Here is a 15,746-nt window from a genome sequence, read left to right as displayed (position 1 = left end):
TATTTAACGTAATAGTTAAATAGAATTAGGACTTTAAATACTTTTGAAAAATGACAACTTGAGAAAAAATAGTTTCAATTATTACTTTAAATAATTGTTAGAAAGTCTAGTACATAGAATGGCTGTCAGTCCATATATGCAACGGTTTTGTGATAAAAACAAAGTTAGGACTAATGTGAGTCGTGAAAGCTAAGTTAAGGAACTAAATTGAATAAATCGAAACTTCAGGAATTAAATTGAGATGCGAGTGTAATTTCAGAAATTAATCTGAGTATCATCTCCTATTATTTAAATTAAAATATCTAATTCAAAATTCTTTAAAAATTGATATGAACTATTACTCTAAAATAATTAAGTTTCAAGATATTTAGGCCTAACGGATTCTTTTGCTAATTGCTAGATATTTACCAATACTACAAATAAAGATCTTTTGCAAGTAAATATATGACTATGATTGAAATACTAAGATATTATATATGAAAATTTGTTTGATTGTAAAGATAGTTATAAAAACAAAAATGTCATAAATACTAAGATACCTATCATTGTATTTCCGAATCCAAAGGCTATTATATATAGCCCAATTTTTGGCTTCTCTACCATACATTCATAGCTACTAAACATGGAAAAGAGAGTGGCAATCATTGGGGCAGGAACGAGTGGCCTTCTTGCCTGCAAATACACTCTTGAAAAAGGGTTTAATCCAATTGTCTTTGAAGCTGAGGAAGGTGTTGGAGGCCTATGGAGGCATACCATAGAGTTTACAAAGCTTCAAACCACCATTTCAACCTACCAATTCTCTGATTTTCTATGGCATTCTTTTGCGAAAGAAGAAAGCCCAAATAGCCAGCAAGTGTTACATTATCTTAACTCTTATGTTCAACGTTTTCCTCTCTTTCCTTACATTAAGTTCAACTCAAAGGTCATGGAGGTAGAGTATGTAGGAGAGTCTAGTGAAGAAATGGAGACATGGGAATTATGGGGTGGTAATGGTAGGCCCTTTTTCTCTAAGGGAACATGGCATATTGCAGTTCAAGATACCAAGACCTTCTCCATAGAGGTATGTGGATAAATAGTTTATATATTCTAGTTTAATATTTTTTTATTTTTTGACGAAAGTAAATATGAATTCCATTAAATTATAAACAATACAATTATAGAAATAGGGATTTGAAATAAGAAATGAGTGTTATCTAACATTCTAAAGTGAAAAGTTTAATCAATTTGAGTTGATCTAATAGTTAGCTTACTAGTTTACTTAAGCAGGTATTAGGAATTTAAATCACGCCTTATATATGTAGCAATAATCTATTGGCCATTAATCAACTCTTAAATGGAGTTTAGATTTGCAACAAATTAGTTGTTAGATTGCCATATTGGTATATCATGAGAAACCAAAAAGTAAAAAACTTAAATAAGCTAAGAAGAAATTAAGTTAAATATGGGAAAGAAGCAACTACTCCAAGTGATTCCCGAAGCAGCCTCTACAACCTCTCTGTCCATGATTACTTTCTCAAAAGACAAGGCGTTTTCTAGCTTTCGAAATGTTTCAGCAAATTAAGGTAAATAGAGAAAGTTTACGCTCACCTTCCATCTCCTGTACAAGTTGCGTCTTTGCCTCTAGCCATCATTGGCCAAATAGAGACACTCAGTGGATTAGAGAGGCAATGCAGGGTTGATTCCTCCTCTGTTTAGCATCAACTGCAGTTACATGCCACTAGTGTGGCTGTGAATCGTTGGCGAATGAGTTAGAGAATGGGAAGCCTCCCATGTAGTGCCCTCCACACGAAGATCTTGGTCTTGTTTGGATTCTTCAAACTCCGAACAAACTTCGAGATTGGTTTTTCCTACATGATAGTGGGACAAAGCTATAGAGACATGATGAAAAAAAGAACTATTTAGTAATTAAATGCATTATCATACTTCCCACTTTTGTCCAAAGACCGAACCAACTCATAGTCGCCATTAATTGGAGCTATGGCTCGGATTCGTAGGCCAATCACTGGCAAAAGTAAGTTCTGTATTAAGTATTGGTTCCATGAATGCCCGTCAATAGATAAATCTTCCACCCAGTAGCCTTGAGTAGCTTCATTTGTGTTCCTTGGAAAAGTGGGAGATTGTTTGAAAATCCATGAAACAATTAAAATTCTTTTTTTTTGGAACAAATAAAAAGGAATAACTTGATTTTCTTTGAGAATTTTTATTTTTATTTTCTTTTTTATAAATCAGATAAAAAATAATTTTAAAATTAATTTTCACATAAAAAATTTAATATGTCAAATATAAAAAATATTTCTATTTATATATTTTAATAATAATAGATGTTTAATAAAATATTTTTATCAAGAATAAAATTGTAAAAGAAAAAAAAATTAACTCATTTAAGAGTTATTTCAAACTAAAAAATTAAATTCTATTCTATTAATATGATAAAGTCATTTTAAACCATAAATTGAGTGTCAAATAAAAACGAATTATATTCTTAGAAAATAAAATTCTTTTCTCATGTACAAATAGTTCTAACAAACTCTAAATGAGTAGGATCTAAAAGTCATGAATCTTGAAAAATTCGGATATAAGCTTTTTCCAACATAATTTTTTATCGACTATTAATCTATTATCTATTATAATATATTAAAAGAGAACTCAAAGTAATATTATAGTGAATGAATGACACGTAAAATTCTAAATTTTATATAAAATTGTCATGTCACTTATTGCAACAAGTTAATAACATAGAGAAAAGCATTATTTGCTTAGAACTATATTTATATTATTATAAAGAATAGCATCTATATAATCAATCTAACATTAATCTTATAACTTTAGGCATTAAATTATTTAATTCTATAAAAAAAATATAGTATAAAGATATTAATTCATAAGAATAGTCTAAATTCTAATATTGTATATCTTATTTGAAAAAAAAATTATTTAATGAAAATCTTTTTATATATCTATCTATCTAACTATCAATTTATTTATAATGTATAAAAAAAATTAAATAATAACACAATTAACTCTTGACATATTACACAGCTTTTAATATTGTAACATAAACAATTAATGACCTTATCATTTTATAATTTTCACTTTTTCTATCATCACATTATTTTTTATTCTTCTTTTATAGTGTGTAGGCTTATATTTTATTTTTTTTATTCTTTATTTCTGGGTAATTTACTCTATACCTTTTAGTAGGAATATTTTTTTTAATAGATATAAATTGATTAATAAAATCAAATACATTTTCTCATTTTATTCTTACTTTTATTCATGTTTACTATATAAATCAACATTCCTAGGTTGCTAATGTTTTGTATAATTATTTAAAAAATTAGGTTGATTGCCATAATTCTTTATTTTAGTTTGCTAAAAAATTTGCTTATTATATATTGGGTAATGAATGCCTAAAACACTTTAATATATGATATTATTATGATGTTTTTAAATCTTTTTTCTATTTTTAATCAAACTATGTTTATCAATTAGATATTATTTTTATCATCTATATATTATTTTTTAAACAATTTATATTTTAATATTATTTAATTATAATAATAATATTACAAATTTATGATATCATGATTCATGAAAAAATAGATGTTATTTTTAATTATTAAAATATAATATTCATATTTGCATTACATTTAATTTTGCATTATAATATTTAAATTTGCTAAACATATATATTAGATAATAAACTTCTTTAAATATTAAAATGTATAATGTATTTATAATTAAATTTAAAAATAATTTTGGAACTTTTGTTATTAAATAATTTTTTATATATAAAATTAGTTTATTTTAGTTCTGTGCGCGCGACGGATTTAAATTTGGTATTTTATAAAAGAGAAGTAAAATGTGTCATAAACTTGTTTCTTGTTGTTTTCTTTCTTTTGAATAATCTTAATTATACAACTAGAATTAGACAAATAACCAACAACTCATGAAAAAGTTGAAAATGTATGTGCTTACGTTCATTCCTTCATTATGGAGGGGAAGCCATTTACGACTTTCCGCAAGTAATTGCATGTGATAAATGCTAACTGTATATTATTCTACTCTTTTCTTCTAATACCATTATAATAAAACGTGAAACAATTGGCCTTAGGATCAAAACAAGTAATTACATCCTACTAGCACTTTTAAAATATTAACAGGCGGCATGTGTATGGTATGGTGTTAAAAATATTTTTTAAATTAAAAGAGTGTAGAAAGATTGAACGCGCAACTATGGTACGGTGTTCAGTTCCTTTTGGGTCAAGTAATCACTCTTTTTATAGACCGTCATGAAAATGGAAAAGACTCAATACAAAATTTATACAATAAAAATAACAGGAGAAATAAAAAAATGTAAAGTCTTTTGTTTGCTTAGTTAGTCAAATATGAACTTGCTGTTGATATCTCGGTATAGATTCGAGGTCTGTCTTTAATAAACTCAATTCTTTTGAGTTTTTTTAATATGCACAAAAAATAATGGATCGCACTAGTATACAGATCAAACTTGATACAGATATACAGATTTATTTCACTGTATTTCACGTAATAACACGTGTTGGTCCCATGTTGCAGTTTGCAGCTGGCCCAGAGGGGCCACTGGTGGGAGCTGACGGAAGGTGAAACGGAGCCGGCTTGGTGGGGTGAACTTCAACGGGATTACAAAGATTACTCGTTCCGTTGGTTAGGGGCTCTCGTCATGGACTTTGTTTGGGCCCGAAAAAAAAAAAGATGGAACCTATCACTTGGTTCTTCACTTCCATAGTGTGATAAACAGGGAAGGAAATCCCTAGATTCAGTGCGGAGGACCACCATCGCTGGTGTTATTGCTGCCGCTCCTGTTGGTGGCGCGCGGGATAAGCCTGTGGTCGAAGTCGTAGGAGGCGGTGAAGGTGGTGAGCCACTGCACGAAGCAGCAGTTTCGCCTTCGAGTTGTGGAACGGGGGACCAGCGATTCGTCATCTGGTAAGTAAGGAGTTGCCTGGTCTTTTCCTCATTCATCCTCCGTGGTTTTAATTAAATAATGGGCTCATGTATAAGATTATCTGGTATTAATAAATGTTGTCTTGGTCTTTGTTCTGTGGTTGTATATGTGTGAAGATATAGTGGATAAGATAAGTAATTTGTTGATGTTGTGGTAATTAAATTTGCAATCCATTTCTAAGATTAAAAAAATATATGTTCGAGGAGGCAAAGAAAAGAAGGAACAAATACTGCAATTAGGAGATATACAAGTATGGAGAGTTAAATTTCGTCTTATGCATGATAATTCTTGCTTGTGAAAATGGTTATTATTCTGGGAAGTAAGCGGATGGTAGGTAGGATGATGAAACTTAGGTTTTTTTGTTTCATGTGAGACATGCCATATAATGGGAATCACGATGAAACTTGTATAGGAGGTATAGTAAGACGCTGAAGTACATGTTATTGGTTCAACTTTTTTAATTGCTGTGATTATTTGGTGGAGAGGGTGTTTCACCCTTTTGTTTATAGTTGTAGTGAGAACCCTTTTATGCCTAGGATGGGGTTTGGCTTGTTAGTGTTTCTAGTGAAGTTAGTTAAGAAAATATATAATTACGGAGGTTTAGTTAGGGGGTAACATGAAACTGAAATATTTTATATATATATATATATATATATATATATATATATATATATATAATGGACATGAATTAGAATTCAGTTAAAAAATTTATTTTTTTCAACTTATTTCAATTAACATTAGTCAATTTTTTTAAGAATATGTTATTTTTCGTAAATTTTAAACTGTCAGCTCCGTAAAAAATTGAAAATTTTTATAACTAAAATATAATTAATTCTCCATAACTTAAAGTCAGCTTTTATAATTTTTTTATAACATATAAATAATATTTTTTAATCTCAACTAATATTTGAAGTCCCAAAAAAAATTATTTATATTTAGAAACCCTAAACATCGATTGAGTAAATTAATTCATTATTTTAAAAAGAACATTAGTTTTCGGAAACAAGGAAACGAACATAAGCTTTGATCCCAACGTCAATGTATATGCATGGTTATATATCAACGTAGGGAAAAAACTAATGTCGGGTATCGTACCTAAAATTAATTTAGTTGTCCCAATTTTTTGAAAAATATTTTATTAAAATTATAATCTGGGCATTGATAAATCCCGTTTTGACAGTTTATCTTGTATTGATTTTAAGAGATTTTATTACCTTTTATCCATATTTATTCGATGAAATAGCATGATTTTGTGATTGTCTCCTTATTTGTGCTTAGATGTGAAAATATGCTTTTTAGACCCTTAATTTGATGATTTTTATTCACCTTTGATTCCACTAGATGCCTTGATGTGTTTGTTAGTGATTTCAGATTGAAAAGGTTAGGAATGGATCAAAGGAGTAAAGGGGAAAGCATGCAAAGTGGAGAAATCATGAAAAGTCAAAGAAGTTGAACTCACCCATGGACGCGCCCGCGCACCTTGCGAATCACCCCATGGATGCGTACGCGTGTTGTGCGCGTACGCGTCGGTGTTGGTTTATGATTTTTTAATAAAAACGTGGCCAACGAATTCTCAAGGGTTGTGGGACCCAATCTCAACCAACTTTGGCGCCAGAAATGCTATTTAAAGCCAAGGATTGAAGAGCAAAGGGGGGATTATCTCACATTAGTTCATTAGGATTAGTTTAGAAGTAGTTTCTAGAGAGAGAAGCTCTCTCTTCTCTCTAGAATTAGGATTAGGATTAGGTTTAATTCTTAGATCTAGATTTTAATCTTTGCTTTCATCTTCTTCTACTTCTATCTTCTCAATTCCTTGTAGTTACATTCATTCTTCTTCCATTCTTTTGTTGTAATCTCTTTTATGTTGTTCTTATATTTTGTTGTAGATCTACTTTTGTTCCTTCTACTCTCTTTCAATTCAATAAAGGTAATTCATAATAAATGTGTTTCTTTTAATTGTTGTTGTTAATTCCTTTCAATAATTGTTGTTAGATTTCATTCTTGTTGTCAATTTACTATGCTTTTCTTTTGTGCCTTCCAAGTATTTGATGAAATGCTTGGTTGGATTTTAGTGTAGGTTTTGTTTCTCTTGGCCTAGGTAGAGTAATTAGTGACTCTTGAGTTATCTAATTCCTTTGTTGATTGATGATTAGAAGTTGCTAATTGATTTGAATGCCTCTAAAACTAGTCTTTCCTTTAGGAGTTGATTAGGACTTGAGAAATCAAATTGATTCATCCACTTGACTTCCCTCCATGGTTAGAGGTTAACTAAGTGGGAGTAATGGACAATTTGTTATCACAATTGAGGAGGATAACTAGGATAGGACTTCTAGTACTCATATCTTGCCAAGAGCTTTGTTAGTTGTTAGTTTATTTCCTTTGCCATTTATATTTCTTGTCTAAAATCTCAAAAACCCTAAAATAACTCACAACCAATAACAAGACACTTTATTGTAATTCCTAGGGAGAACGACCCGAGGTTCTAATACTTCGGTTTATAAATTTAGGGGTTTGTTTTAGTGACAAACAACTTTTTGTATGAAAAGATTATTGTTTGGTTTAGGAACTATACTTGCAACGAGAATTCATTTGTGAAAGTCTAAACCATCAAAAATCCAATCATCAAAATGGCGCCGTTGTCGAGGAGTTGCAATGGTGTTATGTTATTGGTTATTGTACATATGTGAATATTGTGAATAGCTTGTCTCTTGTTTGTTTACTAGATTTTATTAGTTTTATTTTGTTTTTCCATAATGAATTCTCACTTTGGCTATGAGTTTGGTTCTAATTATGTTGTAGGAAATGTGGACTTCAATGGTAACATGTACCAAGGATGGAACACTCCAAGATGGGAGGAGCCTCAAGGAATTGATCACTCCTATTGGCAACAACCTCCGGATACTTATAGGCATAATTTCCCTCCTAATGCATGCCAATTCAATGGCTATGGTGACTCCTTTTATGAAAATCAACCACCACCATATGCCTATGAATCTTATCCTCAACATGATGCTCAACCATACTCACAAGTCCCTTTCTATGATCCATATCCATCATATAACCAATCATCCATGCCATATTCTTATGACCATTATGAGCAAGAACCTTTAGAACCACCACAACCATATCAAGATTACTACCAAGAACCACCTCAATGCACACCATCTCCACAATTTTACTAAGAAGAACCACCTTCTTACCATGAACCCTCTCTCCAACATAATGAACCTTCATACTCACCCCAAGCCCCAAAAGACAACTCTCTCACTTTGTTACTTCAAGGACAAGAAGCCATGAAGCGGGATACACTTGAGTTTGTGACCAATTTGACCAAGGTGGTGAACACTTTAGCCCACTAATGTTTGAATACTTAAGGTACTTTCGTGACCACATGTGAAAAATCAAAAGGAGAGCAAAGCATGAAGGAGAAAATGGAAAATTCGGTGGGAGAGGAAGAATCGGTAGTAGGAATAGAGCAATTGGAGAGACTGACGTTAGGATTTTTGCTAGTAAAGAATTTTACAAAAATAGTCGCGTTGTAGATATAGATTCTAAACCAACAGAATTCCCTTCATGCAAACGTTTTGGTTGTCACAAGTAACAAACCCCTTTGAAATTGATAACCGAGTATTCAAACCTCGGGTCGTCTTCTCAAGGAATTGCAGGGATGTATGTTCTTATTATTGGCTATGAAAAAGGTAAAATTGGGGGTTTTGGAATTAAGGAAGAAGTATGACAAGTAATTTAAATGACAATTAAAATAAATAAATACTGTAAAGCAAACTTTTGGCAAGGTATGAGAAATTGAAAGTCCAGACTTAGTTATTCTTATCAATAATAATGAAAGTTGAATCTTAATTCCACTTAGTTAACCTTTGCTAAAGCAAAGGAAAGTCAAGGGACTAATTAGTTAGACCTTCGAATCCTATTTATTTCCTAAGAAAAGGTTGGGATATTGAAGTTCAGTTCAATTAGCAAGATAACAGTTATCAATTATGTTGAGTTAAGATAACTCCTGAGTTACTGATTTCTTAACCAAGACCAAAAGGGAAGGAAATTAAATCTACCGGAATAAGAATATCTTCAGATTGGGAATGATCAATAACATGAATAAAAAGAGCAATATTGAACTGAAATATCTCAAGTAACATTAAATAAGAAAATCATAACATGAATGTAGCATAAGCCAAATAGGCAACATAACTAATACAAGCAAGCATTAATGGTATCTGAAAATAAGAGATAACTGTCAAGCAAAAGAACATTGAACCTGGTAAAAAAGATAATCCTTGAAGCAAATAAAATCCTAAAACTAAATCCTAATCCTAAAGAGAGAGAGAGGAGAGAACCTCTCTCAAAACTAAATCTAAATCATGGAAAGTGAATTATGAAAGCCTGATTATGAATGGATGCATTCCCTCACTTTATAGCCTCTAATCTGTGTGTTCTAGGCTGAAAATTGGGTCAAAAACAGCCCAGAAATCACTCCCAGCGCTTTCTGGTCCGTACAGGTCGCGGAGGCATCGTCCACGCGTTAGCGTGGGTTGTGTTCCTGCCAGGTCACGCGGCCGCGTGATCCACACGTTTGCGTCACTTGACGTTGGGGCAGCTATAGCAAATTATATATTTTTGCGAAGCCTCGAACGTTAGCTTTTCAACGCAACTGAAACCATCTCATTTGGACCTCTGTAGCTCAAGTTATGGTTGTTTGAGTGCGAAGAGGTCAGGCTGGACAACATAGCAATTTCTTCAACTTCTTGTATTCCTTCCACTTTTGCATGCTTCCTTTCCATCCTTTGAGCCATTCATGCCCTGTAATCCCTGAAATCACTTAACACACATATCACGGCATCTAATGGTAATAAAAGAGGATTAATATTAACAAATATAAGACCAAAGAAGCATGTTTTCAATCATAGCACAAAATCCAGAAGGAAAACGTAAACTCATGCAAATAGTATTAATAAGTGGGTAAAGAGTTGATAAAAACCACTCAATTGAGCATAAGATAAACCATAAAATAGTGGTTTATCAACCTCCCCACACTTAAACAATAGCATGTCCTCATGCCAAGCTCAAGAAAAACTATAAAGAGATGAAGAGGAATGATAGAATGTATGAGATGCAACCTATGAATGCAACTAAATGCAAAATGTTTCTACCTTCTTGGTTAAAAATAAATAAGTTCTCCAAGACAAACATAAATCAAATTTCACTAATTCAAATCATACAGTGAAAATAAGTAAGCTTGTAAGAAGATAGCTTATGAAAGCAGAGAACATAGAATCAAGCATTGAACCCTCATTGGTAGTGTATATGCGCTCAAATCTCTCAAGTGTCTAGGGTCAATCTCTTTACTCTTCTCTAATCATGCTTTCTAAACTTTTGTTCCTCATCTAATCAATCAACAAATATTTAGCATACCAATGCAAACATCATGAGGTCTTTTTCAGGGTTGCAATGGGGCTGAGGTAAAGGTAAGGGTATATATAAGGCTAAGTGAGCTAATTAAGTGAATCCTTGATTAGTCTAAGATCTCACCTAACATACATAATTTCTAAAGTAAAGCTTCTTTACCTGTTTTCCCATATTTTTCCCACTTTTGATATTACATGCTCATATTTTATTTTTATTTTTTTGCTCCATGTGCACTTGCTTTAATTTGCATTTTTTTTAAAAATGCACATGGTAATTAATTATTTTAATTTTACATGAGCATGCTTCCCAAAACATCTTTATTCTTTTCAACTCTTCTACCTTTGTTTCTATCATCCATGTTCCCATAAAGTTTTTCCCACACTTAAACAATTACACAATTTCTATCTTAAGCTAACCAAGGATTCAACTTGGGATTTTTAATTTGTTTTTCTGCTTAAGGCTAGTAATGTGGTTATAAAATAAGAGGGGATTGAAAGCTCAAGGGGCTAACAAAGGTGATGTAAAAGGTAGGCTAATTTGGGAATGGTGAGCTAGAATCAAACAATGGCCTCAATCATATGCAAGCATGTAAATATACTAAATAATGGACATATAGAATGGAACAAAGCAAAGATTGTAATTATAGAGAAGAAAACATACAAGAATAAAAATTTATGGTTAAATAATGTAACCATGTAAATAAGCTTAAAATCTCACAGGTTGTGTATTCTTTGGCTCAAAAACCATGTTCCAAATACAATTCAAACAAATTTAACACAAAAAATTTTCAATTTAAATTAGTGAAATATTATAAAATAAAGTCTTGAAAAGAAATTTATTACTTCAACCAAGTGGTAAAATATGCAATCAAACATGCAAATGCAATAACTAACAAAGAAAATAAACCATTGGTGTTGAGATAGAAGAGTAACTAACCCATGGAGATCGGTATCGACCTTCCCACACTTAAAGATTGCACCGTCCTCGGTGCATGCTAAGATGTGCAGGTGGACGGGTTGCTTCAACTGATGCTTTTCTCTAAAGATTGGGCAGATGAACTTGTTTGTCTCCCCAGTAAGAAGCTTTTCCTCTCCCTTTGTGGTGGCCATCCTGAAAGAAGAGAAAAAAGAAGAAAAAGTAACCCATAAATAAAAATAAGAATATAAATAAAGTCTGGGTGGGTTAGTGCCAAATAATGGGGGTCTCAATTACATGGTAGCTACAACATGCAAGTGAGAAAATAGGAGAGACACATGGCATATCAATAATGTAAAAATTTGCAAAAATGAGGGAAGAGAGTGTGGGTAAGGAGAGATAATATAAATTCATGTCAACGCAAAAGTGATACATGTATAAAAGATTGGCATTGATATAAATAAGATTACCTAACTAGAATAAAACAAGTCACTAAGCACTCAAAATAATTCAAGAGAAGATGCAACAGTTAAATAAGAAAATTCAACACCAAAGGAAAAATAATGAATTTAGAAAAGAAGGAAGAATATACACTAAATTAAAATGCAATGAATGGAATATGCAAATAAATAAAATGAAAGATAAGAAGAATGAGAAGGAAAAGAAGTGAGTAAGAAAGGAGGGAGGGAAGAATTAGGATTGGGGAAGAAAAGATAAGATATTTGGCAAATTAGGATAAGTTGTGCGGCGCAAGCGACGCGGACGCGTGGGGCACGCGGTCGCGTGACTTGCGCTTTAAGTTAATCGACGCGGTCGCGTCGGTCACACGGTCGCGTGACACATGTTATGCTTCTGGCGCGAGTGCAGCCTCGCGCCTGCACAACTCTCTGTTCGAATTATTTTATTTGCCAAATTTGGGGTGACGCGATCGCATGGGGCATGCGATCGCGTGAGTGGGCTTTAGAAGAATGTGATACAGTCGCGTGGGTCATGCGGCCGCGTGGGTAGAATTGTGCGTTCAGCACCAATCCAGCACCACTCTAGCACAATAATTGGTTGTGCACCCTTTTACGTCGAAATCCAGGGCACGCGGCCGCGTAGGGCACGCGGTCGCGTGGGAGACCATTATTCCCATATGACGCGGTCGCGTGGGACGATTTGTGCCATTGGCACGCCTCCAGCCACGCTCTTGCGTGACTCTCTGTTCGTTTTTATTTTCTCCCCTCTCCTTGCGACGCGGACGCGTCGCTGATGCGGTCGCGTCGCTTGGCATTTTTTTTAATATGCAGTATGCAGAATGCAAAATGATATGAATGTTATGAGTAATTCCAGGTTCAATGAAAAACTTGAAAACAAATAAAACTAAATAAAAATGAAAAAGGAACGATCATACCATGGTGGGTTGTCTCTCACCTAGCACTTTTAGTTAAAGTCCTTAAGTTGGACAATTGAGGAGCTTCCTGTTATGGCGGCTTGTGCTTGAACTCATCCAGAAATCTCCACCAATGTTTGGAGTTCCAGTAGCTTCCGGGGTCCCAAACTAGGCATGTGAAGCTTCTGAGCAGCTTCAAACAGATTTTCAGGCTCCCGGGATGATGAATATCAGAATATATTCCAGGATCCCAAACTTTGGTTCCAAATCTGCTTTCGTTTTGATCTATTCTTTTCCATCCGAGTGGTTTGGAAATTAGATTCTCACCAAGATGACCAAATGTTTTTCGAGATCCATTCGATTGAGCATGATACCAATCCTTGCACTTCGAGTTGAAGCGTGGAACCTTATTGAACCTTGTACACCAGCTCTGAGTACGAGTCATTTCCCTCTTACTCTTAAAGCCGCAGAGAGCTCTAAGCTGGCCATCTGTTTCAAGTAAACCGTATTCAAGTGGAAAAATAAAGATAAGAGTCAAGGATTTTACCCACTTGAAGTCTGTGTTGGTTGGTAGTGGCCTTGGGATCAATGTTTTTAGTGGTTCTGCAAGCTCTACTCCCTTGTGGTCTTCAGTGAATTCCTCCACTTCCTTGCAAACCTTTTCCATTCCAGCCATGTCCTGGTCAAAGTCTTCCATGTCTTCCTCATCACTTGAGTTATAATTAGGAGGTTGAGAAAAGTCGACCTCTGCATCATCTTCGTATTCACTTGGGGAAGATTCTTCTGTCTCAAAAAATTCACTTGCGGATGCAAGTTCATCACTAGGAAGACTTGACTGGTGATCATCATCATCAAGAAAACATGTGTCTTGGGTAATTCCGTCTAGTTCTTCATAAGATATCTACATTGGAGGCTGCACAACATCCTCTTTAGCATCTGTTGTAACATCCTTGATGGGGTTTTCCATGACTTTGTATTCCCTAGGAGGTTCAGCATCTCCTAAATCTTCAACCAACTCTTCTTCTTCTACAATGACAGCGTCCTCGACTTGTTCCAGTACGAAGTTATGCTCTATGCTGTCCACTGGAGTCTCTTATGTCTTCTTCACAATACATTCTTCATTAGATTCTCCACATGAAGCCATGGGGGTCTGTTGAGTAGCTGAACGTCTGGAAGATAGTTGATTTATTGCTTGCTCCAGTTGATGAAGGGTTGTATTGAATTGGTTTATTAATTTTTCAAGGCAAACCTGTGATTTTGGCTTTGATGGATATGGGCATGGTGTATGGGGGAGTGGTGGTTCTTGGGAGTAATTGGATTGGTGTTGGGGTGGATAAGGATCGTACGGTGGCGAATGGTGAAAAGAAGCTTGTGAGTATGGTGGATTGGGGCTGTGTTGGAAGGATGGTCTCTGAGCACAGGGTGGGGCTTGTTGGTACCTACAAGGCGGTCCACCAAATCTATCAGTTGGGTATGCATTGTAAAATGGTCTTTGTCCATGATATCTAGGATGATGTTGTTGCCTGAAGGGTTGATTGGATCCTTGTGGCTCCATCCATCTTTGATTGCTTAGACCTTGATGCATAGTCCTGTTATAGCTTCCATTCCTTGCAACAAAATTAGAACCAAACTCAAAGCGAGAGGGGTGAGAATTCATAATAGTTATCAGAAATACGGGGGAAAAGAAGAAACAAATAAACAACTAAAAGAAAAATATATTTTTTTTTGAAAAATATTTACAATAACCAATAATAAGGCACACGTTTGCAATTCCCCGCCAACGGCGCCATTTTGACGTTAGGATTTTTGCTAGTAAAGAATTTTACAAAAATAGTCGCATTGTAGATATAGATTCTAAACCAACAGAATTCCCTTCGTGCAAACGTTTTGGTTGTCACAAGTAACAAACCCCTTTGAAATTGATAACCGAGTATTCAAACCTCGGGTCATCTTCTCAAGGAATTGCAGGGATGTATGTTATTATTATTGGCTATGAAAAAGGTAAAATTGGGGGGTTTTGGAATTAAGGAAGAAGTATGACAAGTAATTTAAATGACAATTAAAATAAATAAATACTATAAAGCAAACTTTTGGCAAGGTATGAGAAATTGGAAGTCCAGACTTAGTTATTCTTATCAATAATAATGAAAGTTAAATCTTAATTCCACTTAGTTAACCTTTGCTAAAGCAAAGGAAAGTCAAGGGACTAATTAGTTAGACCTTCGAATTCTATTTATTTCCTAAGAAAAGGTTGGAATTTTTGAAGTTCAATTCAATTAGCAAGATAACAGTTATCAATTATGTTGAGCTAAGATAACTCCTGAGATACTGATTTCTTAACCAAGACCAAAAGGGAAGGAAATTAAATCTACTGGAATAAGAATATCTTCAGATTGGGAATGATCAATAACATGAATAAAAAGAGCAATATTGAACTGAAATATCTCAAGTAACATTAAATAAGAAAATCATAACATGAATGTAGCATAAGCCAAATAGGCAACATAACTAATACAAGCAAGCATTAATGGTATCTGAAAATAAGAGATAACTGTCAAGCAAAAGAACATTGAACCTGGTAAAAAAGATAATCCTTGAAGCAAATAAAATCCTAAAACTAAATCCTAATCCTAAAGAGAGAGAGAGAGGAGAGAACCTCTCTCAAAACTAAATCTAAATCATGGAAAGTGAATTATGAAAGCCTGATTATGAATGGATGCATTCCCTCACTTTATAGCCTCTAATCTGTGTGTTCTGGGCTGAAAATTGGGTCAAAAACAGCCCAGAAATCACTCCCAGCGCTTTCTGGTCCGTACAGGTCGCGGAGGCGTCGTCCACGCGTTAGCGTGGGTTGTGTTCCTGCCAGGTCACGCGGCCGCGTGATCCACGCGTTTGCGTCACTTGACATCGGGGAAGCTATGGCAAATTATATATTGTTGCGAAGCCCCGAACGTTAGCTTTCCAACGCAACTAAAACCATCTCATTTGGACCTCTGTAGCTCAAGTTATGGTCGTTTGAGTGCGAAGAGGTCAGGCTGGACAGCTTAGCAATTTCTT

General features: G+C 34.1%; 1 protein-coding gene across 1 annotated transcript; it reads left to right on the top strand.

The window, feature by feature from the left end:
• Positions 1–555: 555 nt before the first annotated feature.
• LOC130968743 (putative flavin-containing monooxygenase 2) lies at positions 556–6,940 on the top strand. Its single transcript, XM_057894190.1, has 2 exons — positions 556–1,060; positions 4,576–6,940. The coding sequence occupies exons 1-2, from the start codon at positions 623–625 to the stop codon at positions 4,621–4,623; spliced, it is 486 nt and encodes a 161-aa protein (XP_057750173.1). The 5' UTR covers positions 556–622; the 3' UTR covers positions 4,624–6,940.
• Positions 6,941–15,746: the final 8,806 nt, after the last annotated feature.

This window comes from Arachis stenosperma, chromosome 3 (assembly GCF_014773155.1).
Source record: "Arachis stenosperma cultivar V10309 chromosome 3, arast.V10309.gnm1.PFL2, whole genome shotgun sequence".
Classification (NCBI taxonomy): Eukaryota; Viridiplantae; Streptophyta; class Magnoliopsida; order Fabales; family Fabaceae; genus Arachis; species Arachis stenosperma.
Note: the sequence above shows the minus strand (reverse complement) of the source record. Positions and strands in the feature narration are given on the sequence as shown.

What these genes read in the sequence shown, in the direction of transcription:
- LOC130968743 (XM_057894190.1), top strand. Translation starts at nt 623, where the DNA reads ATGGAAAAGAGAGTGGCAATCATTGGGGCAGGAACGAGTGGCCTTCTT. An exon ending in CCAAGACCTTCTCCATAGAG is followed by an intron (nt 1,061 to 4,575) that starts GTATGTGGATAA and finishes CCCATGTTGCAG; the next exon opens with TTTGCAGCTGGCCCAGAGGG.